This window comes from Nyctereutes procyonoides, unplaced genomic scaffold (assembly GCF_905146905.1).
Source record: "Nyctereutes procyonoides isolate TBG_1078 unplaced genomic scaffold, NYPRO_anot_genome, whole genome shotgun sequence".
Taxonomy (NCBI): Eukaryota; Metazoa; Chordata; class Mammalia; order Carnivora; family Canidae; genus Nyctereutes; species Nyctereutes procyonoides.
In genome coordinates this window covers 16,134,148-16,160,453 of record NW_026575052.1, presented here as the reverse complement: position 1 = coordinate 16,160,453, position 26,306 = coordinate 16,134,148, and the positions used below count along the sequence as shown (strand labels likewise).

Genomic DNA, 26,306 nt, shown 5'->3' with positions numbered 1-26,306 from the left:
GTAAAGTATTCCCAGGGGGAGAGCACCAGGCTTGGAAGTATAATTGAGGCAGGTTTTCTTCCTTTTCCTCAGGGAGACATGGTGAATTATGATGAAATCAAGAGGTTCATCAGACAAGAGATCATTAAAATGTTTGATGGTAATTGGCAGCTGGCTGGGTGGCAGTGGGTGCTGCTGGCCCTTCCCAGCTGTTTCTCCGCCCTGCCCTGGCCTCCTTTCCCTTAAAGCTCTATTCCCCTCTCCAGTCACCCCCCACCACCCCCCTCCGTTTCCAGGCATATGTTCAATTAGACGTCAGACCTACCTTATCACCTGCTCTGTTCAGAGATAAAATGATTCCCCCCGTGCTCCGCGAGCCCCCACTGGAGCAAAGGAGACAGACAAGAAAATTGAAATCAAACGAGTCCGCGTGCAGTGAGCTCTAAATAGAGGGGCGAGCGGCAACCATGAGATAGCTGGTGTGGTTTCACTTTTAAGCATTTTTCCTGTACATTTGTTCATCCAACCTTGCCATGCTAGGGCCTGGGGGAGAACATGGACCAGTCTGATGGGGCTGGCCATCTTGCTAGGGAAGCAGACCTTGAATGCCGGGCAAGGAGTCTGGACTCTATTGTGAAGCCAGTGGTGGACTAATGAGGGTGTGGGACAAGAGAGAGGCCACCGTCAGGTCTGTGCTGCTGAAGGACCACCGTGCACAGGAAGGTGGAGGCGAGGGCATGGGAGGCCACTCAGGAGATCAGCCCTGGAGTTCCTCGCTCTGACTCCCCATTGAAGAATGGCTGTTTGGACTCCAGGCTGGCAGCCTATCTGTGCCCGTCTGAGGCCCCTGGGGCACCATGTGACCTGTCCCCATCCTTCTTTACAGAGAGGATGGCTTACTACACCTCCAGGATGCAGTTCCCCATGGAGATGGCCGCAGCTCCGGGACGACCAGGGCCCCCGGGGAAGGACGGTGCCCCAGGCCGGCCAGGCGCTCCGGGATCACCCGGACTTCCTGGCCAGATTGGCAGGGAAGGACGGCAGGGCGTGCCAGGCATGAGAGGTAGCTCTGCCCCCCCAGTTCCCAAAGTGCATGGGGGACTCTTTGGGGGCAGGCATGAGCATGCATGAGGTCTATTGTGAGTCTGATTTGTGTGTGTGTGTGTGTGTGTGTGTGTGTGTGTGTGTGTGTGTGTGTTTCAACTAATCTGACCGGCTGTGTCATTTTTCTGCTAAGGAATAGGACTTATTTTATTTCCTTTGTCCCAGGATTGCCCGGTACCAAAGGTGAAAAAGGGGACATTGGTATCGGCATTGCAGGAGAAAATGGTCTCCCCGGCCCCCCAGGTAGGAAGAGCCAGAATTTGAGAGTATGAATCTTGAGCAGCTGAGATCTGTTTTGCTAATGTTCCTTCTGCAACACAATATAGTTATGGAGAACCTCAAATAACACAGGCCCATCAGCCAACATTTACAGTAATGCCAGGTGTTCGAAGGAAGGGAGTGGAAGACCCAGGGTCCATCCTCAAGTCCTAAACTAGGCTAGCGGGACACAGGGGAAGACGGTCAGATATGGTGGGGCCAGGGGATGTGAGCTCAAGTCCTGCTCCGCATCATCCTGGCTGTCTGACCTTGATGAGGTCGCTAAGTCAGGCTGTAGAGACAAAAGAGAAGTGACCAAAGCCTGCTGGCCTGGCTCTGAGACCTAGCTTCACTGCTTACCACATGGGCAATCTCTCTGAGCCTGTGTCCTCATCTACAAAATGAGATGATAGTTTCTGTCTCACAGAATTGTTGTGAAGATTCATTGACTTATGCATCAAAAGCACTCGCCTTGTGCCTGGCACATGGCAGCTCCCAATAAAACTAGCCAATGATATTGTTGTTATTGTTAAATTGTCGTGGGGATCAGATCAAGTCTTCACGTTAAACCCGTTGTAACCTGACAAATATTTATCAAATGTAAAGTATTATTTACCATGACCATGGTTTCTTCTTTTCTTGCCACCTGGGTCTCTTGACGTTCCTCCTCTGACTCTTCCCTCCCTAGGCCCTCAAGGCCCTCCAGGGTATGGCAAGATGGGTGCCACTGGACCAATGGGCCAGCAAGGCATTCCTGGCATCCCTGGGCCCCCAGGTCCCATGGGCCAGCCGGGCAAGGCTGGCCACTGTAACCCCTCTGACTGCTTTGGAGCCATGCCAATGGAGCAGCAGTACCCACCCATGAAGAACATGAAGGGGCCTTTCGGCTGAAACCACCAGCTCCGTTAGATGAAGGACTCCATTGGGAACATATGGCTGAAACTTACAGGACTCTGTGATGGGTTGTGAATGTTTTGTTTTTCTGAATTGCTATTAATATTTTTTTATCAATAAATGAACAAAACTACCTGCAACCCCACTTCCAGTGGGGGTTCTCTGGTGCTGCCACTGCCTCTCTGTCATACCCCTCTGTCATTTATTCCTAGAGCTAAAAAAAAAAAAGGGCCTTTCATGTCTGTGGTCAACCAGCAGAGCTGGGGTATGCTGCTGTATAGGATGCCCGCAGCTCAGCTCCCCTCTCTAGATGCTTCTGAGTCCTGCTTCAGTCCTCTGCGGAACTTGTGTCTTGCCCTTCTCAAAGGTGGCACACTTCTCAAAGTCAGAGAAGGGGCATCACTCAGCTTGTTCCCATAAATGAGCCAAAAGCAGGTTTGAAGACCCCGCTTATGGCTCATAAAGGCCCCTTCCTGGTTGCTTCTCTAGAGAAACTGGTGTTTGGTACCCCACCCTCCCTGGTTACTTTTTTTTTTTTAAGATTTTATTTATTTATTCATGAGAATACACAGAGAGGAGAGAGAGAGAGGCAGAGACACAGGCAGAGGGAGAAGCAGGCTCCATGCAGGGAGCCCGACCTGGGACTTGATCCTGGGGTCTCCAGGATCATGCCCTGAGCTGTAGGCGGCGCTAAACCGCTGAGCCACCGGGGCTGCCCACCCTAGTTACTTCTTGAGAGTGGCCCAGAGCCAATTCAGGCTGCACCTGGGGAAATGCCACCCAGCCCTGAGGTGTATTCACCTGCCTGGCTGCATCTCCAAGCGTGCAGTCCCTTCTTGCTGCTCCAGTAATTCTGTGATTAAAACGTCTGTGCAAACAGGAAAGATAGGCTTCAGCTCCCAGCCTAGGCAACCAGGGACTGCTTCTCCAGGAAATGAAATGGAACTTTCTGCCTGTGCCATTGCATGGCCCTGTCACCAGCTCTCCTGGACTGCAAATGGCGTCTTTTGTTAAACTTTGTTCATCTAATGTTTTTGGTGCTTTTCCTGCACATCTTAGCCTCGGCCTTCAGAAACAGTTTGCATCGGTGCAAAGGGGTCACAGGCAAGCCATGATCAGATCTAAGCTCGAAGTCGTCAAAGGCCACTGGGAATTTGGTGATCTATCTCCTGTCTCCTCCATATATAAAAAGGCCAGGAAGAAAAGGAAAAAAAAAAAAAAGTCAGCAAGTTGAATATTATGGAAACATTCCGTCTCAAGCCTCTTCCGTCTGTCCTTTTCACATCTCTTGTCCTGATGGGCTGGCTGCCCTGTGAGAAAGCAACAGGGCACATCCAGAGGGACTTCTAAAGAAAGCCTTTTTATTGGCCCCAGCTTTCTAGAAGGTTTATTCAAGTTGGATAAACTTCAAAGGGATCACAGAGCGGACTCAGAAATGCACCCAGAGTCTAGATGCTTATCCAGACTGCCTGAAGCCTTCAAACTGGCTGTCATCTCTCCAGAGCTGGCATTACTAGCACGGTTCTGAAAATCTTCTTCAGTTGGGCCCCGAGTACCAAGAGACCAGTCTACTGATGGCTTCTCAGAACCTTTGCCCTATTTTCTTCCTGCCAGGAGAAGAGGCGTACCAGTGGTCAGGGGAATGACATCAGGCAGAGGCCCAAGCACGCCCGAGTGCCTCATGTGATGCTTTTAGATCAACGGGGCGCCGGTTCTGAGTTTGTCCCTCATCAGCAATTTTCCGTTAACTCCCCTTCTAACATAAAACATTAAAAAGCAAACACATCATCTTTGCACCGAAATAGCAGCCAGTTTGCACAGTGGAGGAGGACAGATGTTAAAGCATTCCTATTGGAAGGCCAGCTTCCACTCTGGGCCCCAGTCTGCAAAGTGGTAGCTGGCAATTGGCCTCATGATAAGGAGCACATTGGCGGGAGTAGAGAGAGAAGCTAGGACCAGCTGTTGGACTGAGCGGGTTGGTTTTGAAGGCCAGAGGGGAATCTCACTATGGGGAAGCATCAAACTCCTACCCTTTGAGGGCCACCAGGGAACCAATCGGTACACAGTAAATGATGCTTTCTTCACTTTTCTTCCTGAGTCACATTTCATGCTACTCTTAGGAGAGTCTACAACAGGCTGGTTTAGGCTTTCATGATTTGAGTGCTTGTCTCCCTGGAGTTTGGAATTACTGTATTTTCTTGGACCATGAAGAACCAGATGGAAAGCTGAATTTTATAGTCTCTTCTGTTACTGTGGTCAGCAAAAAATCCATGGATTTTGCTCATAAATTCAGGAGCTGGGTAAACTGAAGAGAAAGGAAGGAGGGGCACAAACTTCAGGCAGTTTTCTCACATTCTTGCCCTGTTATTCTTTGGCCTTCATGTCTTAGCAGCAGGCTTTTATTTTTTCTATTATTTTATTTTTATTCATGAGAGACACAGATTGAGAGAGAGAGGCAGAGACACAGGCAGAGGGAGAAGCAGGCTCCATGCAGGGAGCCTGACATGGGACTCGATCCCAAGTCTTCAGGATCACGTCCTGGGCCGAAGGCAGGTAAACCGCTGAGCCACCTGGGCTGCCTGAGAGTCCAGGCTTTTAAAGGCAGCATACAGCTCATTCAGATTAGCAAAATCTAACTGGAGGAGTCCGTTTTTCTCTCACTGCTTTGTGCCAGGAACTGTCCTAGGCTCTGGAGAGTCAGAGGCAAACAAGACATATCTGGCCCCCTGCACCAACAGTGTCTACAGAGAGAGCAGGGAGTTAAACAAGCAATTACAAATAAAGTGGGATGGTGGGGCAGTAGCAGGCACCATGGGAGCGTAGGGCCGAGGGACCTAACCTCGTCTAGACACAGATCAATGGAGCCGGAGGGAATACCACGTGCCAAGGTCCAGAGGTGGTTAAGCATGGCCTGCTGAGTGACAAGGGCACGGTGCAAGGGGACACAGTGCTGCTGGTGGCTGGAATGTGGAATGCGAGCAGGGCAGACAGTGGGAGGCAAGGATTTTATACAAGGGGGTGGGGTGTTGGGTCAGGTTTGCCTGCTGGGGAGTTCACTGATGGTAAAGTGAAAAAGGGATTGGAGGATCCTTAATTTGAAAAACCCTCTGCTCTATAAGAGGGAAAAAAGGCTGCTGCATGTTTATTCTGCAGAGAAAAACCCCGGATCTGATGTCTTCTGGAATTTAAATCTTCCCCTTTGTCATCATAGTTTCCCAGGTCACCAGAATTCAACAGAATCTAGCCGCTTCCTTCACATGTGGCCTGTTAACCCCTTATAAGCCTAGTTCTTTTTGTTTTGGTCTTGGATAATTTATGGGAATAGAATATATCAATGTATTCTCTGTACGATCCCATAACGGAAGGAGTGTGTGGCCAACGTGCCACGTCTGTTATTCTCGTTTTTCTGCTGGTTCTGTGGAAAGCTGCTGCAAATCAACCTCTCATCCACAGCGTCCAACTGCAGTTTAAATTTCAGAAATGGATCTAGTTGAAATCAAAGAGAATTAATTCCACAATAATTAGGTGGTCATTGGTATTCCTTCTCAGTAAGCAATACTGGAGCTTGGAGCTGAGCCAGGATGTTTGGGGGGAATCATGTGTCCCTAGGGGAGACAGTATTTTCCATTGGATGGGCCTTCCATTACCAAGCTCTGCCTCACCTCTAAAGAATCAACCACAGGGTTTCCATGAACTCAGGGAAGTGTTCTATCCTCTAAAAAGGGCTGGAATCCAAGTTTTCCCCTTTGGCTAAAGCTGAAACAATAACAGGAACTTCCCCACCCACCTCTGTCTGCCTCAGGTAGTTGAGATTTTGGAAATCAGTTGACTGTTTTTCAGTCTCTGGAATTCCTGATCTCTGTGTTATCCAGCCTGCTCCAAAATAAACACACCTGGGCCTGCCCCAGCTCCTCAGAGGCACAGCCCTGGACATTGGCTCCGGCTAGTCTCAGTGCCTGAGAGATGACTTAGATGCCCTTGCCCCCAAAGAGTACAGACATCCAACAGAACATTCTCCTAAGAGCCCCTTTGCTAGGTAGAGGGACTAGGGGTGTGAGATCTTCACAGAAATTTAATCCTCAGCACCTAGAACAGAGCCTGGCAAGGGGTGGGAACTCAATAGGGTTAAAATATTTGTGGAATAAAATGTGCATTGCATGACCCCAGTTTGCAGTCCAGGTGTCACCTATTCTCTCTCCCAGCAAATACCCCTTGACCTTCAGCCCAGATATTAAAACTTCTTCCTCTGAGATGCTGTAATTCAATTCTACCTGTTTTTTGTTTGTTTGGACTGGGTACGGGATTACAGTGGTAAAGACAACACTACTACGTAGTTAAACTACTGAGTAGTTAAGAGAGGTGGACTTGGGTTCAAATCCTGACCTCTCCATTTATCTTTCTGCTAGTAGGGAAGTCACTTAGCCTCTGTCTGCCTCAGCTCGTCATAAATGAATAGTAAAATCTATCTCAAAGCACTCTGCTAGAAATGAAACAGCATTGTATTAAGCACTACATCAGGCACCTATTAGTTATTCAATATAGGACTACAATGATGATGACGATAATGATGATGACGATGGTGATACCTAATAACATTTATTAAATTCATGCCAGACACTATTCTAGGTACTGGGGTACAGGAGTGAATAAGAGGACAATCCTACAATATACATGTAAACTTTAAGACAATTCAAGTAGTGACAAGTACTATGAAAAAAATGAAATACTGTTTTTTTTTTAAAAAATGAAATATTGTAATATGATAGATGACTAGAATGTGGGGAAGCAATGCTACTTTAGATGTGGTGTCCAGAACCAACCCCCTCACCCGCCTCTGCCACCCAAGGAGGTGATATTTGAACCAGAACCTGGATGACAAGGAGGAGTCAGCCAGTGAAGAGCATTCCAGGAAGAGGGAAGAGCTAATCCAAAAATCTGTAGGTGGGAATGAGCTCAGTTCCAGGCGTGGAGACCAGGCCAGCATGGCTGGAGTGAATTGAGGGGGACAGCAGGGACAGGAAGTGAGGCTGGAGATACAGGCAAGGCCATGAAGGTCAGAAGGCTGAGTTTAGATTTTATTTAAGAGTTATGGGAAGGAAAGTAAACCCAGGAATGACATGACCCAATCTACATTTAAGACAAGCATTTTGGCTGCTCCATGAAGAAAATGGGAGAAAGAACAAAAGCAGGGACATTGATTGGGAGGCTACTGCAACGATCCAGGCCACACATGACAGAGTCTTGGACTACGGTGATAGCGCAAACAGGGAGAAAAGAGCAGATGTGGGTCTACTTTTGAAGTCGAGCAAATGGAGGTGGGAAAACATTTGGAGAGACAGAAGCCACACTAGAACAGTCCTAGGTTTTGGCCTGAGAGACTGGGTGAATTTTCTGGGATGAAAGAGGGGAATACATTTTGAGGAAAATAACAAAGAGAACCCTTACATGAGGCAGGCTGGAATATAGCACAGTAACAATACCAAATGCCAAGGTGAAGTTGCGTCATATGTGAAAGGTCTTGAGCGCCGGAATGAAGACTTTGGGCCTTTTTTGTAGGTGCAGATGGAGTCGTTGTAGCCACTGTCCAGTCGGCAGGTAGCATGATGAGCACAGTGATTTTGGAAAGTGCCTGGCTAGATAGATAGGCGGTCTGGAATGGATAACACCTCGTAACGCCTTATTCACTTATCGATTAAAAAAAAAAAAATACCGTGCCAGGCACTCTCCTAGGTACATGGGATATGACAAGAAAAACCACATACCTATGCCCACGTGGAAGAGCTTAACCCCTTAGTCAAATAAGCATGCAAACGAGTGCAGAGCCTGAACCACGAGCAAGCAAGTACATGACTCTACGTGGTCACTCAGTGACAGAACTGGACTGACTTTGGGGAACAGTCAAGACCTCCCCGCTGAGAACCGGGTGACCACTGACAGCAGCTCTAGGCCACCTCTGCCCCGGCCCACTGTGAACCAGGGCAAGTGGCTGCCTCTCCGGACCACAGTATCGCTGTCTTACGAAGAGAGCCCAGATGATCTAATTTTCCTCCCACTCTGGTGGCCGGGGGTTTTCCTCTCCAAAGACCACGGGTCTCACTCCAAAGCTACTAACTGGCACGTGGTGTCCTGACATTAGAGCGAGGTACTCCCGCCGTGGCCTCCCCCCTGTCCAGGAGGCCTCAGTTCGTTCCCGGTCGTCACGGCAACCGCCCGGGCCCTCCTCCGGCGGGCGGAAACTTCCCGTGACGACTGCAACCACCCGCTACCAGGCGCCCCATTTGCCAGGTTAAAACATGGCCACCGCCGCCAACACCCGACTCCAGTTTCTCGCTGAATACCCGGGCCTGAGCAGCCCCGGGGCCTACGCCAGGGCAGGAAAGGGAAGAACGGCCCCGCCTGCAAGCTGGCAGGGTTTCCGGAAACCCGCACCCCTTCCTTGGCACCCCGCCTCTCCCCAGGCACCCGACCACCGCCCTAGAGCGTCACTTCCGTCGGTCCCGGCGTCCAGGATTGACGGCGGCGGCCACCCAATCACAAGCGGGCCCACCCCCAGGCCCGGGCGGGGCAGGCTTAGGACCGGGAAGCCCCGCCCCTCGCCGACGTGTGACGTCGAGTCGCCATGGCCAGCTACCCGTACGGGCAGGTGAGTGTGCGTGGGGGGGGGCGGGGGGCGGGCGATTCCAGGTAGGGGCTTCGCCGAGTCCAGGCCCAGGCGCCGCCTCGCCTTGTCCGGGCGTTCTCCGCGCCCTTCCTACGCGGAGGCCGGCGTCGGCGAGGTCTCGCGCGCCAGGGAAGGCGAACGGCTGCTCGGTCGCGCCTGTCTCACGTCACGCAGGACTGCAGGTCTGGGAGGTCGCGTCGCGCCCCCTCTGACGTCGCGCCCGTGAGGGTTTGGGGACCTTGGATCCCACGTAATCAGGCGAGGCTCTGCCGGGGCCCCACACCTCCTCGGGGCTCCCGGGGGGCTCCCGGCGGGCTCACCAGCGCCAGCAGAACACTGAGACAACTGGTTGCGCCTGCCACGTTCGGGGCGTCGGATAAAAATACACCGCTGACGTACTGCGTGCGAAGAATCGGGAGAATCTTGATTGACCCGCTTCCGCGGGTCCCCCGAGTGACCTTGCTCGTTTAGGCTGACCCCTCCGTTTCATGCATGGGAACAGTGAAACCCAGAGAAGACGCAGAACTTACCCGAGGCCCCCGGGCGGGCAGCGGAACCCGGAAGCTGTCGGCACAGGCCTCTTACCCCTCCCCAGCCCATTTCGATCCAGCCAAGAGCACCACAGCCAGGGGACTCTGTGACCAGAATCCTCTGTTGGATGACGGATCGGTAGAGTGGTTGACTTCAGCCTGGAGTCAGCAGGTTCACCCCTTGGCCCCACCTCTTAAATAGTTACGAGCCATTAAGCAAGGTATTTTGCTTCTGTGAGCCTGTTTCCCCGTCCATAAAATAGGGCCCAATAAATAGGGTCTACTTGAGAGAGCTGTCATGAATAGCAAGCTGTCATGCTTGTAAAGCATTTGGTACTTCTAAGAGTCTAACAGTATTTTAGTATTTGGATTTTTTTTTTTCTAAGACTCCTAGGTCAGTGCCAGGAGGGTCCTCAAAATACTCCCTTTATTTTAAGAAACTGAAGCCCAGGGATCCCTGGGTGGCGCAGCAGTTTGGCGCCTGCCTTTGGCCCAGGGCGCGATCCTGGAGACCCGGGATCGAGTCCCACGTCGGGCTCCCGGTGCATGGCGCCTGCTTCTCCCTCTGCCTGTGTCTCTGCCTCTCTCTCTCTCTCTCTGTATGACTATCGTAAATAAATAAAAAAAAAATTTAAAAAACTTTAAAGAAACTGAAGCCCAGAGAGGCTCCTGAGTTGCCCAAGATCATACTAATTTAGGAGGTAAAACCCATGCAGGGGGGACGCCTGGGTGGCTCAGTGATTGAGCGTCTGTCTGCCTTTGGCTCAGGGTGTGATCCTGGAGACCTGGGATTGAGTCCCAGGTTGGGCTCCCTGCATGGGGCCTGCTTCTCCCTCTGCCTGTGTCTCTGCCTCTCTCTCTCTCTCTCTCTGTATGACAATCGTAAATAAATAAAAAAAAAATTAAAAAAAAATTTAAAGAAACTGAAGCCCAGAGAGGCTCCTGAGTTGCCCAAGATCATACTAATTTAGGAGGTAAAACCCATGCAGGGGGGGCGCCTGGGTGGCTCAGTGGTTGAGCGTCTGTCTGCCTTTGGCTCAGGGTGTGATCCTGGAGACCTGGGATTGAGTCCCAGGTCGGGCTCCCTGCATGGGGCCTGCTTCTCCCTCTGCCTGTGTCTCTGCCTCTCTGTCTGTGTCTCTCATGAATAAATAAATAAAATATTTAAAAACCCATGCAGGGAAAATTGGAAAATAAAATTATATGGGATATTAGCGATCAACTGAGTATAGTCCCATGCCAAAAGAGAGATGAGGGAGTACAGCCCTGTATGGATGGCTTTTGTACACAGTATTTGAACCTTTTTAATCTCAGTGATGAAGGTCCTGTAAGCATGCTAGCAGAGATTATTGTCCCAAGGTTATTGCTGAGGAAGGAGCCCAAAGAGGTTAAGTGGCTTGCTCCTTTTCGTTGCATTTTTAGCAGAGGTAGAAAAAAAAGCTGATGTTAAGAGGAATTATAATCTAGCAGGGCTTCCAAAGCTCCATTCCATTGGTTGGGTCTTACGAAATGTTAACTGGTATTGCTAATAGAGGAGGATTCTGTGGTTAAATAAGTTTGGGAGATACTCCATGAAATACAGCCGAATAAGTTTGTTCAACACGGGGCATCTCAGAATTCTTAATTTGTCAATATGCTTTTGTAAATCTGCCATTGAGGGATAGAATATGCAGTATTTTTAAGCTTATCTAACCGTGGAACTACCTCCCACTCCCAACTCCCCTTTTTAAAAAATTTCTGGTAGTTTTTTGGTACAGCTACTATCTTGGGGGAACACAGTTTGGGAAAACATTGCTATGGTGCATTGTTTTTTAGAGGATGGTCTGTGTCAGAATCACCAGGAAGTTTGTTTAGAAAGCACACCTTTGGGGATACCTGGGTGACACAGTCAACTGAGCATCTGACCTGGTTTCAGCTCAGGTCATGATCTCAGGGTTGTGAGACTGAGCCCTGCATCAGGTTCTGCACTCTGCACAGAGACTGCTTGGGATTCTCTCTCCCTTCCCCTCTGTACCTGCCTGCTATGCTCTCTCCTTTCTCTCTCTCTCTCTTTCTCTTTCTCTCAAATAAAATAAAATAAAAAGGCACACTTTTGGGTTCTACCTCAGACCTATTCCATACCCAGGAAGGGCCCAGGAATCTACATCAATAAGTTTCTGGAGGTATTTTGTAAGCATCTTAGAGGCAGTAACATGGAAATTAAGAGCCTAAGCTTCCAGGTTGGATACAACTGGGCTAGAATCCTAATTCTAGCACTTAATAGTTATATGCCCTTGGACAAACCATCTAAGGGCTCTGACCCTCAGTTTGCTCACCTTTAAGAAGGGAGGAATAATACTTCATAGAGCTGAAATGAAGACAAACTGTGATAAAGCTTGCAGTGAGCTTGGCACTGTGCTGATACCAAGTGTGTGCCAGTGCCTGGTGATGGCTCTTGCTGCTGGGATCACTGTTAGGCCACATGGCCTGGGCTTCTGCTCAGAGTGAAATTCTGAAAAAGAGCACGGAGAGAACAGTGTCTAGAATAGAAGAAATGCTTTTATCCCCCCATCATACCCTGTCCACCTGTCCAACTCCTGGTCCAAGGTATTCCAAGAAAATACCCGGTGGTTTTAAAGCATACAAAGGCTTAGTGCCACCTCCCCTCTGCCCAGAACATTGCAGGATTCCAATAAACTCTAATCTGCTGCCTCCAGCCCTGGGGCCCTTGAGCATGGACTGGGTGTTGGAGTAGTGAAACTCAATTACCCTTTGGTCCTGGGTGGTGGGGGCAGTTTGATGGGTTTCAGTGATTGAGAGTTTGGTCTCTGAGGCTGAGAGAGTTGGCTTCACATTCCTGCTCTGTCATTTCCTGGCAGAAATTTCTTGCCAAAGTCCAAGGCTCAGTTTCCCCTTCTTTAAAATGGGATCATAAGAGTACCTACCTCAAGAGTTATTAAAGGAGGTAATCCGTGTAAAGTGTTTGGCACGGCATTTGGCATGTAGTAAATACTCCAAGGAAAGAGCAATACAAATAGATGAATTGTGGAATCAGTGTGATAAGCATTAAATGGGAGTGAGTGTAAGGTACTAGAATGGCACAGGAGGGATGCCTAACTAAGTCTGGGTGGGAGGAAGTCTTCTTAAAGGAGGTGACATTGAAGCCAAAAGCTGAATCACCGGTATGTGTTAGCTGAGTCAAGAAAGTAGAGGGAATAGCATGCACAAAGGTCAGCAGATGAGAGTCCAGTATTTGGGAGGAATTTCAAGAGATCAATATACCGTGAAGAAGGGGAAAGGACTAAGAAATGGGACCAGCAAGCTAAGCAAGGACTAGATCCTCAAGGACTTTGCACGCCTTTTGAGGGAGGCTGGACTTCATCCTGATTAATGAGGGAGCCGTAGAGGAGTCTTCTGTCATTTGTGCTTCGGAGCTGGTACCTTGGGGCCACTGTGAGACTGGACTGAAACAGGAGACACTTGAGGCAGGGAGACTGGTTTCAAAGCTGTTGAAGTACCCCCTTGGTTAGGGAGAACGTCGGGCTGGTAAAGAGAAGCATTTGGGAGGTAGGATTGGGAAAACTTGCTCCCTAATTGGGCTGATGGAGGGGACGAAAGAGGAGGTCCCAGGAGGGCACTAGGGCTTCAGGTCTGGGGGACTGAGATGAGGACAGAGGGGAGGGGTAGGTTTGGAGGGAAGGTCCAGGAGGTTGTTGGATACGTGGGTCTACAGCCCGGGAGAGATGAAGCTGGACAGAACGTGTTTGGAGTGTCAGCACAGGGCCGTAATTGAAGTCTTGGGAGAGCTCTTGGCCCTCTGTTCATTTGCTGCAGGTTTCTGGCCTTTAAATATTTTAGGAGGCTCTGCTGGTGAATGCCCAAACCACTCCTGTCATCTTGATTGTTTAACCCCTTAATATGTGCTTTAGCCTCCTCTGGCCGACACTTATGGGGCAGCCCCAGAACACAGGCCTCTTTTTGCAAGACAGCTTACTCCCTTCCCCATCAGGACTCCGCATGGACCAACCTTTGATGTCTCTGAACTTCACGAGCGTTTTGGGATGAACCCTCAGAGCCAAAGGAAGATATAGAACTTCCTGAGTGGGTTATCTAGGAGAAGGTGAGCTCCCCACCACTTGCAGGAATGCAAACAGATCCAAAATGATGCTGCATCATCTCCCTAGAGGTTGGACTGGAGGCTTTTTGAGATCTCTTATAGTACCATGCCTCTTAAATCAGGTCTAGGTGCTGGGGTGAAAAAAGAGTAAGATTCTTCTGAGTCTCCCTGATTTCCGGGCTTGAAGCGTCTTCCAGCCCTTCCCCCTTTGGCCTTGTCCACTGTAGGAATCCATCATATTGAGGACAATCCCTGTTCAGTCACAATTGAGAGAACAACAGAAGGTAGTAGGTAGAGGCCCTGTTTTGAATCCCAACTCACCAGTTCTAGCTGCGTCATCACAGGCACGCTAGTAAACCCTGTACCTTAATTTTCTCATGAGTAACATGGGAGTAGTAGCACTTCCTTCGCAGGACTCAGTTCAGGGGGAGCCAGCTGAACTGCAAGCACCTTGCAGAGCCTCAGGAAAATGTTAATTGCCCCTTCCCCCTCCGGCCCCAGTATATCAAATATAGTTTATGTGCAATCAGTAAAGACCTAAGGAGGGGCGCCTGGTTGGCCCAGTCAGCGGAGCATGTGGAGCATGTGACTCTTGATCATGGGGTTGAATCCGAGACCCATGTTGGGTGTAGAGATTACTTGAGAATAAAATCTTGAGGGCAAAAAAAGACCTAGGGATAGTTTTCTGTGTTGCTCCAGAACCATGATTGCTGCACTCTTCCTGCCTGTCTTCCTTCCCCCCTCTCTCCCTCCCTCAATCTTGTGTTGATCAACACGAAATGCTCTTGGGAAAAATCTCAGAAGGGTTGGCAGCGTGGAGTAGCATAAAAGAACAGGGAGTCAGGGACTCCAGTTTTTGTGTCTGGTTGAGACGTTCACGAACAACTCAGTGACCCTGGGAACCATCGTCCCCAGACTTCCTCCCCGGTCTGGGTTCTGCCTCAGTTGGTGGCTCTGCTTCATCTGTGCATGTTGGATACCTGAGTCATTCTGAATGCTTCCCTTTCCTCCCCCCTCCATCTTTTTCCTAATCGAATTAGCTATCAAGTCATGTCTAGCCTATCTCTGAAATAGCTTCAGAATCCATCCTGCCCTCTCCATGTCTAAGTCCGCTGTCTGGTTCAAGCCCTGCCTGCCTAGCACCTGGGCTGCTGCCTCCCCCGCTAGCTCATCCTCCGCCCCGCTGCTGGTTAATTCTCTAAACAGGGCTCTGATCACGTTCCTCCTCTATTGGGAACCCTTCTATGGCGCTCTGTTTCCTCAGGCATAAAGCCCAAACTCTTCAGAGCGGTATTCATCTGTTCAAATATTTATGGAGGCTTGCAGGTGCCAGGCACTGTGCTGGAGCCTGGGTGCCCTGATGAATGGGGCCCAGTGTCTGGCCTTGGGGTGCCCACTGTTGCACGGAGGAGACACAGACAGATAGAAGGTCCTCTAAGACACTGGTAACTCACCCTACTGACCGAGATGCGGCAGGAGGGGAGCTTGGTCAAGGCGTGTGGAAAGAGCCTGCCTTTCTGAGTTCAACTTGCATTCCTGCCCCCACCCTTGGTTTTCAGCCATTTCCCCCCATCTCTCTGGGCTCACTCACAGGTCTGTGCCCGTCTTCTCCCTCCTGTCTGGAATGTCCTTTGCTGCTCTCCTTTTGGGGAATGCCTGGGCATCCTTCAAGGCCAGCTTCAATATCACTCCTGCCTCCTCCAGGAAGCCTTCCTTGACCCACTTCATGCATTTCTTCATTTGATTGCTCATTTTTCACTCAAAAAAAAAAAAGAACAAATTCCTGTCTGTGCCTCCTTAATAGCATTTAAGTAGAGTTTGGTGGCACCAACCGAACTGTGTCTTAATCACTGATGGGACCCTCAGGGACAGGCCCTATTTAGTTTTGCACCCCTGCCTAGTACGGCACACTCTATAAGTGCTTGCCGGATGAAGTCCTTGGAGTCGTGTGCCTCAGTTTCTTCCTCTGAAAAGCAGCCAACTAATACCTTCCTTTGTTCTGTTAGAGGACTGTTGGCATTTGTGCATTTGTCAAAGTGCTCTGTGAAACGTAGTGCTGAGGGTTCTAACATAGGACAGATAGGACAGGATTTAGCTGCTGCCAGACTGCACCAAACCGAGCAGGTCCCTGGAATGTGTGACAGTGACAGGGTCAGAAGACCTGCCAGTAGCACCTGCTTTGTTGGTCTGGGGGCATTTCCCAGGGGGAAGTCCTGTGCCTCAGGTGCCCTAGGCCAGGGACAGTTTATAGCTTTGTTCACTGGGCTGGTTGCAGAGCAGTTGCTTTTTGGCTTGGGGTCGGCTTGTTCTTTGGGTGTGCCCAGACTCTGCAGGGCCCCCACCCCTTTCTCTATCCAGCATGGGAGTCCAGTGCCCTGCTGCTTAAGGAACGGGCACTGTAGCTCAGGGCAGTGGGAGTACTGAGCCCGTGGGTGTGGTGGGGGGGTGGTCTGGCTCCACCTCTGCCTCCAGCTCCAAGTGATCTGAACAAGACCCTTTCCCTCTTAGTTTCCCCATCCAGATCCTGAAAGGGTTAGGCTAGACGGCCCCCTCCCGGCCCCCTCCCGGCCCCCTCCCCGGCACCCTCCCATCACACTGCTCCAGCTCTCTTGGAATCTCTTTCATTCTTTTCATCCCAGCTTAAAGCTGCTTTCTCATGGAAACTCCCTCCATCACCCTCTTTGCTTTCTGGTTCATGGCGCAGGCTGTGTGTCCACTTGAAACACCTGGTTCCTTATGCTGTTTTGTTAGATGTTATGGAGAGTGTTTCTGTGCCTCTGCAGTTCACTGGAAGCTCCCTTCAGACTGTTTCACACCTTTATACGCCCCCCCCCTTCCAAGATTTTACCTGCTCCAGGGCTTGGCTGAGGACGATGAATATGATAAAAACAGCAGCCAAGATTTATAGATCATTTGCTCTATGCCAGGCACTGTTGTAAGAACTTGTTTTCTCACATCAGTGGTTTTCAGACTGTCTCTTGAGTCACTGTGGGGCGTTTACAGAGCTCCCTGAGGATCTAACAAAGGCGGGCCCTGTGTGGTTGGGGCTATGAAACCCCCACCGTGCTTCAACCAAAGCCACTTTTATCAGTTTTTTAAAGTTTTATCAAAAGAGTCTTTAGCTAAAAGTTAGACTGGCAAGGTTCTGCTGCATTTATTTCTTGTAATCAGCAGAGTGATGTAGTGAGGGAGAGATTATTGTATTTTATTTGTGAGGGAGCAGGCACAGAGATTGAGCCAGGGGCCCCCAGCGAGAACTCAGCTGGTGAGTGCAGTTTTGAATTGAGATTGGTCTGTGACTTCACTGTAAAGAAGTCTTGCTGCCAGCTCTGGCGGCTTCCAGGGCAGCAGAGCTCCCAGCATGCTGAGTGGGGAAGGTGGAGGGAAGGACCTGAAGCCTCCCTTCCTTCAACCAGCAGACCTCCTTTAAGATGAAGTGTAAGTTCGGCCTCAGGCCTCAGCCTTGAGGGCAAGTGTCCCAGACGCTGTCAAACACAATAAAGAGGGCAGCCCTGGTGGTGGCTCAGCGGTTTAGCACCCCCGTCAGCCCAGGGCCTGATCCTGGAGATCAAGGATAGAGTTCCACGTCCGGCATCCCTGCATGGAGCCTGCTTCTCCCTCTGCCTGTGTCTCTGTCTCTGTGTGTGTGTGTGTGTCTCTCATAAATAAATAAAATCTTAAAAAACAACTCCACAATAAAGAGAGCAAGTCCAGGCTCTCAGCAGTTGGGCTACTAGTGTGCCTTACAGGTTTATCTAGAACAAGTCTAGGTGGTACCTCCTCAGAGCAGGGCCCTGCTGCTCCCTGGACCTCTGAGCCCAGCCCGTGCGCAGCTGTGTTGGGGCTGTGCTCTGCGCTCAGAGCCATGAACACTGAGTGTGGGGCTCCCTGGCTAGTGGTGTGGGGACGAGGACAAGAGAGGGAGCGCCCCCTTGTACGTGCTAATGTACAGATGGCCTGGGTCCTGGCCACGGCCCCTCTCTCCACACAGTCTATCTGCGATTTTTCTGGACTGGAGTCTCCTCCTGTGTCAGAGCGCTTCATGTGCCTGGTCTCATTTCATTCCCATGCCAACCTGGGAGTTAGGCACTATTATTCCCATTTAAGAGAATAAGAACAAAGGATATGGAGGCTTCGAGATGGCAAGTCGTTAGTCTGGTTAGGAAGTGGCAAAACCAGAACTCACACTGGTCCTTTTCAACTCTCACCGTTGCCACTATGGTGCCTGAGGATCAGGGACTCCCCTGCCTGTCTCACAGAGTCATGAGTGAGAAGGGGAAATGCTTTTGTATCTCGAGCTGTTGGAAGGTAAGGAAGACATGCTGGAGATGAGCTCGTGCAATGGATATATTGTTCATGATTGAAGAGGGTCAGGGTGTGTGTGATGGAGATCGCATTTGCACTATGCATTGTCCAGATGGAGATGGAGGCAGCACAGGGTGAGGATCTGGGATTTTGATTCATATGCTTCCTCATTCATTCAGTAAATATTTACTGAGCATCCATTCAGCGCTGGGGGCTAGGGACAAAGCAGCAAACCAGACATGATCCCAGGCCATCACGGAGCCTCTTGATATGATGGAAAGGGGATCTAGGAGGGCAGGATTCCAGCCCTTCCCCACAGGTCATTGGTGGTATGACCTTGGGTAGGTATTATTTTCTCTAGAAGGTTGTTCGTCTGAGCAATGACATCATAATTCTAGCCCTGCCTACAGGATCAGTTGAAAGAGTGGCAGTAGCAATGGTTTGTGACTATAAAGTGCCATACTCTGGCTGGTTTCTGGCCTTCCCATTCTAACTGGTACTTTGTTCTTCTTGCAGGGCTGCCCAGGAGGTGGAGGACAAGCACCCGGAGCCCCTCCGGGTAGCTACTACCCCGGACCCCCCCATGGTGGAGGACAGTACGGCAGTGGGGTACCCCCAGGTGGTGGCTATGGAGGGAGTCCTGCCCCCGGAGGGCCTTATGGACCACCAGCTGGTGGGGGACCCTATGGGGGGCTCCCCTCTGGAACTCCAGGAGGACTATATGGTGGTGCGGCCCCGGGGGGCCCCTATGGTCAGCCACCTCCAAATTCCTACGGTGCCCAGCATCCTGGGCCTTATGGACAGGGACCTCCTCCAGGTAAGTAAGGATCTTAGACTCCAGGTGCCTCTGACTGTTCTGGGTTATCCAGGGTCCATCCTTGCCCTTCCTGTGGGTACGCAGGCAGCCTGGTCACTGGCACCCTAGCATCTTGCCTGTAGCTCCAGCTTGCATCAGCAGAACCAGAAGTCTGCTAGTTAGCTTTGCTGTGGTAACAACTCCAGAATCACTTCGGCTTACAACAACAAACATTTATTTCTATTGCTTGCTCACACGCACTTACTCTTGCTTACGCGTCAGCAGCTGTGGATTTGGCTGCTGAGGTTCTGTGCCACGTGTCTTTTCTTTCCAGATCCAGGCGGAAGGAGAAGCCCTTATTTGGGATATGCTGTTCTGGTGGCAAGAAAAATCGGGAGGGCTAGGAGGAATGCACAATGTCTCTTAAAAGCTTCTGTGCTGAAGTACTTTACATGTCTTCCACTCATATACTGTTGGCCAAACCACATCTCTTGGTCAAGCCTGACATGAGTAGGATGGAAGTGGGTGTTCCTCTCATGCAGGGGCTCTGCAAGCCACCAGGCAGGGGAGAGGATGTACAGTGCTCTTATGGGGTTGGGGGAGGGCATGGATTAGCAAATAGTTGAAAGCGGTATACCGTGGGGGAGAACCCATTTTTGTGTGAGGGAGACTGGCCACTATATAGAAAGGCAAGCATAGTTGCTGAGAGCCTGGGCTTTTGAGATTAGGCCACATACTGATCTGACCAAATTACCTTACCTCTTTATGTCTCAATGTCCACATCTGTAAAATGGGTGAATGCCACTACCTAACAAGATTATTAATAAGGATTTGATGAGAAGGGGCAGGTAAGCACTGGGTACAGTGGGAAGGGCTTAATATGCAATATTCTGTGGGAGGACTCATTCTGGGACATTCTCAGTGAAGAGGTATCGAGCATGTCATGTGATAGCACTTGTGGCAAGGGCCTCACCCCGATTGATATATTGAGGCAGATCAGGAGAATGATGGGATGCAGGGCAGGTAGAGAGCAGAGATGCTGAAGGTGAGGAATTGGATGAGGGGGGCGGGGTGGGGCAGGGGGCTTGGAGATTCAGTGGAGGCAGAGAGTCCTGGTAGAGGGCTTCAGGCTCAGTGAAAATGACTGAGAGACCTCAGCCAGGGGGTCAGGGAAGGTGAGTGTCTAGATCCCTGTTTCCTCCCGGACTAATTTAGTCAGCCTCTTCACAGAATGCTTATTCCTGGGAGACCAAGCTTCTAGGCTGCGCGCTGGTGCACCTGCAGGGCCTCCCAGGAATGGCCCTGTGGGGAGGCTGCTGCATCTCAGCACGCATTCCTGGGCAGGTGGCCCTGAGGAAAGAGCTCACACCTCGGGGGTTCTAAACACAGTCAGTGGCATTGATTTTGCCAGAGCCCCGAGTTTCTGGCTGTTTGCTTTCAGCTCAGCAGCTTCATGGTGAAGTTACTCATCCTTCTAAAATCTCGTCTGTGAGCTCTCATGAGGTCGCTGCAGGTAAAGGAGCCCCTGCCTGGGAGGCTCATCCCTTTGGGGCCTGAGGCTGGAGACCATGTCTGGGCTGCAGAGAGAGGAAAGCTGTCCCTCAGACTCTCAGCTGCTCACCGTATGCAGCTTCCCCTTACGTGGCGGCCACTGTGGCCTTTTCTCTGGTGCGGCTCATGTCTCCCTGCAACAGTGCTGCTTAAAGCATGGCCCAGAGCTCACCTGCATGGGAGTCACCTGGAAGGCCCCATCTCAGCCCCCCTGGATGAGTCCAGGATCTAAAGTGTCAGCACCTTGCTCTATGATGAGACAGATTTGCCCATTGGAGGTGCCCCACTGCCCTCAGGAAAGATCCTAAAGGTGCTCAAGACCCAGCCCCAATGCCTGCCACGGCCCCTCCCTGCCGTCCACCTGAGTCCCATTTGTGTGCCTCTGAACACACCTTGCCCCTGCTGCCTGCCTGCCTGCTTCCCATCGTAGCTCTTTTCTCCTCCTTTCAGATGGCCCTTCCTTTGGGAAGATGTGCCTGCATGCGGGGCCACGCCCTTTGCCAGAGCTCCATTTTGCTGTTCTCTCATTTACCCATCATATAGCCCTGGGAAGTAGGTCTGTTTTGAGAATAGGGGAAGCAGTACTCAGAAGACTAAATCATTTGTCTAAAGTCACACCAGCTAATGAGGATCAGTGCTCTTTGCTTCAGAGCCTGGGCTTTGTTGGGCAAAATGCCTAGACCACATGTCCCAGAGACTGTCCCAGCGCCATGGCCCTCACTCCCTGTGGTACAGCTGCTGTTTCGGGAAGGGGTTTTGGGGCCTGCCTGGATTTCCCTTACACGGAGGTAGGACTAGGCCCTCAGTCAAGCAGACTGTTTTCTTCAGGCCTCGCCTTTGGGACTAGGTGGTGGCTTTTGTGCTCCACCATAGCTGGTGGCTGCCTCTGATGCTGCTTTGTGGGAAGGAGCCCTCTGGGTGGCCAGTTCACTCTCTAGGCTCTCCAGTCCTGTATAGCTCTGGCTTTTCTCTAAGATAGGCCGGTATGCTTCACTTGCATCTCCCACCCCTTTACCCTGCATGTCTTTCCAAATGAGTGATACTTTCCTCCACCTTCTGAGAGACACACAAAGCTACTTGAACCACAACAGCACCAGTAATCGGCAGTTAGATAGTACTTAGATTATACCAGATGCTGACTTCAAGATTTTCATATATTGTGTCTTCACAATAACCTGATGAAGTACATGCTCCTGTTTCCTCATTTTACAGATAAGAAAACTGAAACAATTTAAATAAACCAAGGCCACAAATGGGGGAGCTGGGCCTTGAGCCACGAGGCCAGCTGTGGCATGAATTGAGCACCTTCCCTGTCTGTGTCTGGCTCTGTGCTAGCCGTTGGGGACTCAGAAATGAGTTAGGGGGGCATCTTGCCATAGGTTGCTCCAACTCTAACCTGGAAGAGGGTAGAAGAAAACATGTACCCAGGTGATCAGAGCCATAGGAGAGAAGGTGTATAAAAGGAGAAGAAAAGGAAGCCTGTCCAGAGGTGGAAGAAGAGGGAAGGTTTCATGGAAGTAACAGCATTTTATTTGGGTCTTGCAGGGGGACAGGAAATGATGCAGAGATGAGGGAGAAGGGTTTCCATGGCAGGGAACAGGGAGTAAAGCCTCTGTGGTGGGAATAAGCAGGGATGGCTAAGAGTAAGACTAATGCTTCATCTGGGCTGGAACAGAGCTGAGAGGGGGACAGAGATGGAGCGGTAGGCAAGAGTGGACCACATTGCAGGGGGACCCGGAATGCTGTATTAAGGATGCTGAATTTTATTTTGTAGGTGGTGGGGAGTCTCAAAAGAGTTTTGAGTTGGGTTGGGGGGAATGAGTTAGAACCGAGCTGGGTTTTAAAGATTACTTGGTAGCAAGTGAAGAGTGGTGGAGAGTAGCCATAAGGATGATTTGGTTAGGCCTTTGGGGTTGTTACAACAGTCCACGTGAGAGGTGTCTGAACTAGGGCAGGTGTGTAGGAGCGGGGAGGAGGTACAGAACCGGGCAGCTCTCTGGGTGCGTGGGGCTGAGGAGGTGACAGAGATGTCTGACACCTCCTCAGTGAGGCTGATGCATTGGAGCTGATGGGGAACAAGAAGAGATGGTGTTCTGTGGCCACATACGCTCCCATGGCTCCTGATAGAGTATGTCCACTGTTGCTGTGTTTGGGGAGTCAGACATGGATCAGACCTGGTTCCCACATCAGAGAGCCCCCTGCTGCTGCGACTCTCAAAATACCTGTTTCTGGGCTGTGCATGTTAACTGCTCAGCAAACATTTTTGGGTTCCCAGTCTGTGGGGAAGAGATAACCCTTCTTTTCCTAACATTGTTAGTCACCTGGAAACTCCCTGTTCCTTAGAAACTTAAGATCAAAGAGAGAAATGACAAACACTGTAGGAAAATCCCAGCAGATTCACAGAATAGAAGCCAGCTACAAATACTCATAGAGTTTACATCCAAGGTCCTCTTCCATCAGAGCAAGGCTGTTGGCTTGATGGAAGGCAGGGTAGGTGGACTTGTGAGGCTTTGTGGGTAAGGGATAGCTGTCCCCAGGGAGGCACTGGGCCTGGTCCTCCCAGCATGACTTTGGATTGGCCTTGAGACCTTCCTCTGACTCCTCTGGTTTGCATCCCTTTGTGCAGGTGGCATTCCTCCCAATGTGGATCCTGAGGCTTACTCCTGGTTCCAGTCAGTGGACTCCGATCACAGTGGCTACATCTCCATCAAGGAGCTGAAGCAGGCTCTGGTCAACTCCAACTGGTCCTCTTTCAATGACGAGACATGCCTCATGATGATTAGTAAGTCATGATTAGTAAGTTCCCCATGGGCTGGGGGGGAGAGCTCCCTACTATCTGACAGTGGGTGGGCAGCCATTTGGAGGAGAAATCTTTCAGGCAGGAATTTGGGTTCAAGGTGAAATCCTCTAGAATGAGAGCTCTTTCCCTTTGATTTTTTTCTCAAGTTCCAGACCTTGTGGAGTCACAGGCTCACTTTTCCGCTCTGCAGAATGGGACTCCCTGCATTGGTGGCAGATGGCATGGAGGGAGTCAGCTGCCAGGTGTGCAGAGACACTGCAGTTCTGGAAGGGCTAGGGCTGAGAGTGGCCCGGGTGGGGGCTGGTCCGCACTTGACGAGAGTATGTCTCAGGTCCAGGCATCTGGGCCCCAGGCCTGAGGTTCTGGGGAGTCTCCTACTCTGGCCCTCAGTCTCGAAGTTTTTCTTCCCTCCATTCCTTCTCTCCCCAAGACATGTTTGACAAGACAAAGTCAGGCCGCATCGACGTCTATGGTTTCTCAGCCCTGTGGAAGTTCATCCAGCAGTGGAAGAACCTCTTCCAGCAGTATGACCGGGACCGCTCAGGCTCCATTAGCCACACGGAGCTGCAGCAAGGTGGGGACCATGGTAGGGACCCTGGACAGGCAAAGCTGGACTTCTTTGTTTGCTCTCTGTGACAGGGAAGGGGGTTCCTCTAGCTTCTGACTACCAGCTGTCCATGTGCTGCCCTCAACACAGGCCCACTCCACATCCATTCTGTGATCTGGCTGGGGCACTGAGCCAAGATCCAGGGCAAGGGAGCACCTGGTTCCAGGATGAGGCCTGCACTCCCTTGTGATGGTCCTCCTGGCTCTGCTAGGTGAGACAGACCCAGCCGGAAAGGAGCCTCGGGGATGGGAACTCAGCAGCCCAGGGGACCTGGAAGTCAGCATGTGGGGCTCATGGGGCTCTTTCCTCTCTAGTTGCTAGCATAAAGAATGGAAAGAGCCCTGTATAGGGACTCAGAAAGGTGGTTTCTGTTGCCAGCTCTGCTAGAAGGCAGTTTCCTTCCCAACTCTGGGACCGAGATCACGCTAAAAGTTGCAGTAGACTAAGATGACCTGAGGCCATAGCTCCAGGTCTGGTTCCAATACTGACTTGAGAAGATGGGTCGTGAGTGGGGTGATAAGAATCTGACAGGGAGCTTTGCCACCTGGGAGGGAGAAAGGGCTCTCCAGAGAACCTGGCCCCTTGCCCTGGCTGTGGATTTCAGTGAGACTAAGTGGGGGTGGGGGTGAGCTCACCGTGGCTGCACCCATTGAGGGGAAAGGACATGACCTGTACTGATCACCTCCTCTTTTGCCCAGTCCCGTTACAGATATTGGTGAGAGTGATACTATCACAACAAAATTTATATTTACTGACTGCTTGTTGTGTCAACACAAGTAAGCACTTCATTCACTCTCCCCGTGTGATAGCTACTATCTGTTCTTCCCTATTCTTAGGTGAGGGATCTCTTACTATTGCCCTTTTACAGATGAGAGAACCGAGGCTGAGTTTAGGCGACTTGCCTCAGGGCCACAGAGCGAAAGGGGAGCTTTTAGCCTGGGCTGGTAGATACACGGAGAGGAAGAAAGGAAGCCTCCCAGGTGGAGGGACAGAGGAGCACGAAGGCTGTGACCTTGGAACTGCCCAGTGCTGGGAGATGATGATGATTTTATTTTTAACAAATAACACTGAGTGCTTATTATGTGTCAAGCACTATGCCAAGTGCTTCACAGAATAACCTCCTTTAATCCTTACTAGAACCTACAAACTAAGTCTCATCCCCATTTTAGAGATGATAAGATGGAGGATTAGCAAGGTTAAACAACTTGCCCAAGGGGCTGTGTTGACTCCAGAGCAGGCCTATCATGTCTGCCTCTGGGCCACACTGCCTCTGATGTCTGCCCTGGGCAAGGGGCTCCCTGGTGGCTCAGGCTTCCTTCTCTAGTGCGGATGAGTCACAGATGAGCATGCGTAGCCCTCTGTCATTCTGGGATCCTATGGGCCTGATTAAACAGACAGTAACGGAGATTTGGAGAAAGGGATTGGGGCCTTCCAGCTAAGGGCAGTATCCAGAGAGAGCCCCTCTTGGGCTCCTGCCGTCTCTGACAGACCCCAGGGACTTCTGTCCCCTCTGTTCTGGTACGTGTCTCCTCACAGTCCCCTGCACTGCCGTGCTCCCCAGAGCTGGCTGATGGCGGTGCTCAAGGCAAGGTTTTGTGTCTGCTCTGTGTGCCCCTCCTCTGCAGCTCTGTCCCAGATGGGCTACAACCTGAGCCCCCAGTTCACCCAACTCCTGGTCTCCCGCTACTGCCCACGCTCCGCCAACCCTGCCATGCAGCTAGACCGCTTCATCCAGGTGTGCACCCAGCTGCAGGTGCTGACCGAGGCCTTCAGGGAGAAGGACACAGCCGTGCAGGGCAACATTCGACTCAGCTTCGAGGACTTCGTCACCATGACAGCTTCTAGGATGCTATGATGCAGCCCATCTGGAGAGAGTGGGTGTACTGGGGACCTTTCCTGGCTCCTGAGGGTTGGAGAGGCGTGTGGGCCTCTCCTCTTTTCCTGCCCCTCCTAGAAAAAGATCCTTGCCTGATGCAGCACTGTTTCCAAAGAGGGCTGGGAATCCCGTGTCACAGTCAACCAAATAGCAGGGACCTGGGCTGAAGCCACACAGGTAGTGGCCTGACCTAAGAGAGGACTGGAAGCTGAATGTCCTTAGAGTCCTGAGTATCTAAATGGCCCAGCCTTATGCCAGGAGCAGGAGATGCCAGTCACTGCAGGGGAGTTAGTGTCCGGTCAGCTGGGCTCTAGCCTGTAGCTTTTCCTTCTGCGCCCTGACACCAGTGGTAGTGGTCATCAGCCTTTTGCTGTTAGCACTTGAGCTCCCTCACACATCCCGTCTTGTCAGATGAATCCAGTTTCTCCGAAGTGGAAGCTAACCAAGCATGAGAGAGGTTTGTCTGCAGGACCAAGCAGCTTGGATCCCACCAACCCCATGCCCCAAATCCACGTGTATTGACTTCTGGCTGCCTGGGTGCCATCCTTGCTTGGGGAGCTCAGACAGCCTGCTCTCTGGGCATCCTTGGCCAGGCTCCCCTTCTGCAGCTTGGACCCCTCCTTTGCCCTCCATTCTCTGCTTGGCTCCAGTCCCCAGGGGACAGTTGCCACCTCCCACTGCCAATGCTCTTTTGTTATTTGTGATTTTTTTCTTTCGGGGCCAAAAGTTCAGTGAAACTGTAAGCTTCAATAAAAGGACAAAACTCTAGACTCTCACATGTCCCATCACACCTTCCTAGCTACAGAGACATCTGCACATCCACTTGGCCACTCATTTATTCTTTGTTCA

At 51.0% G+C, this 26,306-nt stretch overlaps 2 protein-coding genes across 7 annotated transcripts in view; both read left to right on the top strand.

The window, feature by feature from the left end:
• The window catches only part of COL16A1 (collagen type XVI alpha 1 chain), a 49,046-nt gene extending 46,678 nt beyond the window's left edge, over positions 1-2,368 (top strand). For all 6 annotated transcript variants that reach the window (XM_055332423.1, XM_055332424.1, XM_055332428.1 and 3 more), the window contains 4 exons: positions 73-139; positions 866-1,042; positions 1,249-1,326; positions 2,030-2,368. In XM_055332423.1, coding sequence (XP_055188398.1) covers positions 73-139; positions 866-1,042; positions 1,249-1,326; positions 2,030-2,232 — 525 coding nt within the window. In that variant the 3' untranslated portion in view covers positions 2,233-2,368. The remainder of the gene's footprint in view (positions 1-72; positions 140-865; positions 1,043-1,248; positions 1,327-2,029) is intronic.
• A 6,425-nt stretch (positions 2,369-8,793) lies between these two features.
• Positions 8,794-26,225, top strand: PEF1 (penta-EF-hand domain containing 1). The gene is made up of 5 exons (XM_055332430.1): positions 8,794-8,878; positions 18,344-18,644; positions 22,801-22,956; positions 23,405-23,548; positions 25,207-26,225. The coding sequence occupies exons 1-5, from the start codon at positions 8,855-8,857 to the stop codon at positions 25,434-25,436; spliced, it is 855 nt and encodes a 284-aa protein (XP_055188405.1). The 5' UTR covers positions 8,794-8,854; the 3' UTR covers positions 25,437-26,225.
• The last annotated feature ends 81 nt before the right edge of the window (positions 26,226-26,306 follow it).

Coding starts and splice junctions, on each gene's coding strand:
- PEF1 (XM_055332430.1), top strand. CDS start 8,855: ATGGCCAGCTACCCGTACGGGCAG. Junction 18,645..22,800: donor TGGACAGGGACCTCCTCCAG/GTAAGTAAGGAT, acceptor CCCTTTGTGCAG/GTGGCATTCCTCCCAATGTG. Junction 22,957..23,404: donor GACATGCCTCATGATGATTA/GTAAGTCATGAT, acceptor TCTCTCCCCAAG/ACATGTTTGACAAGACAAAG.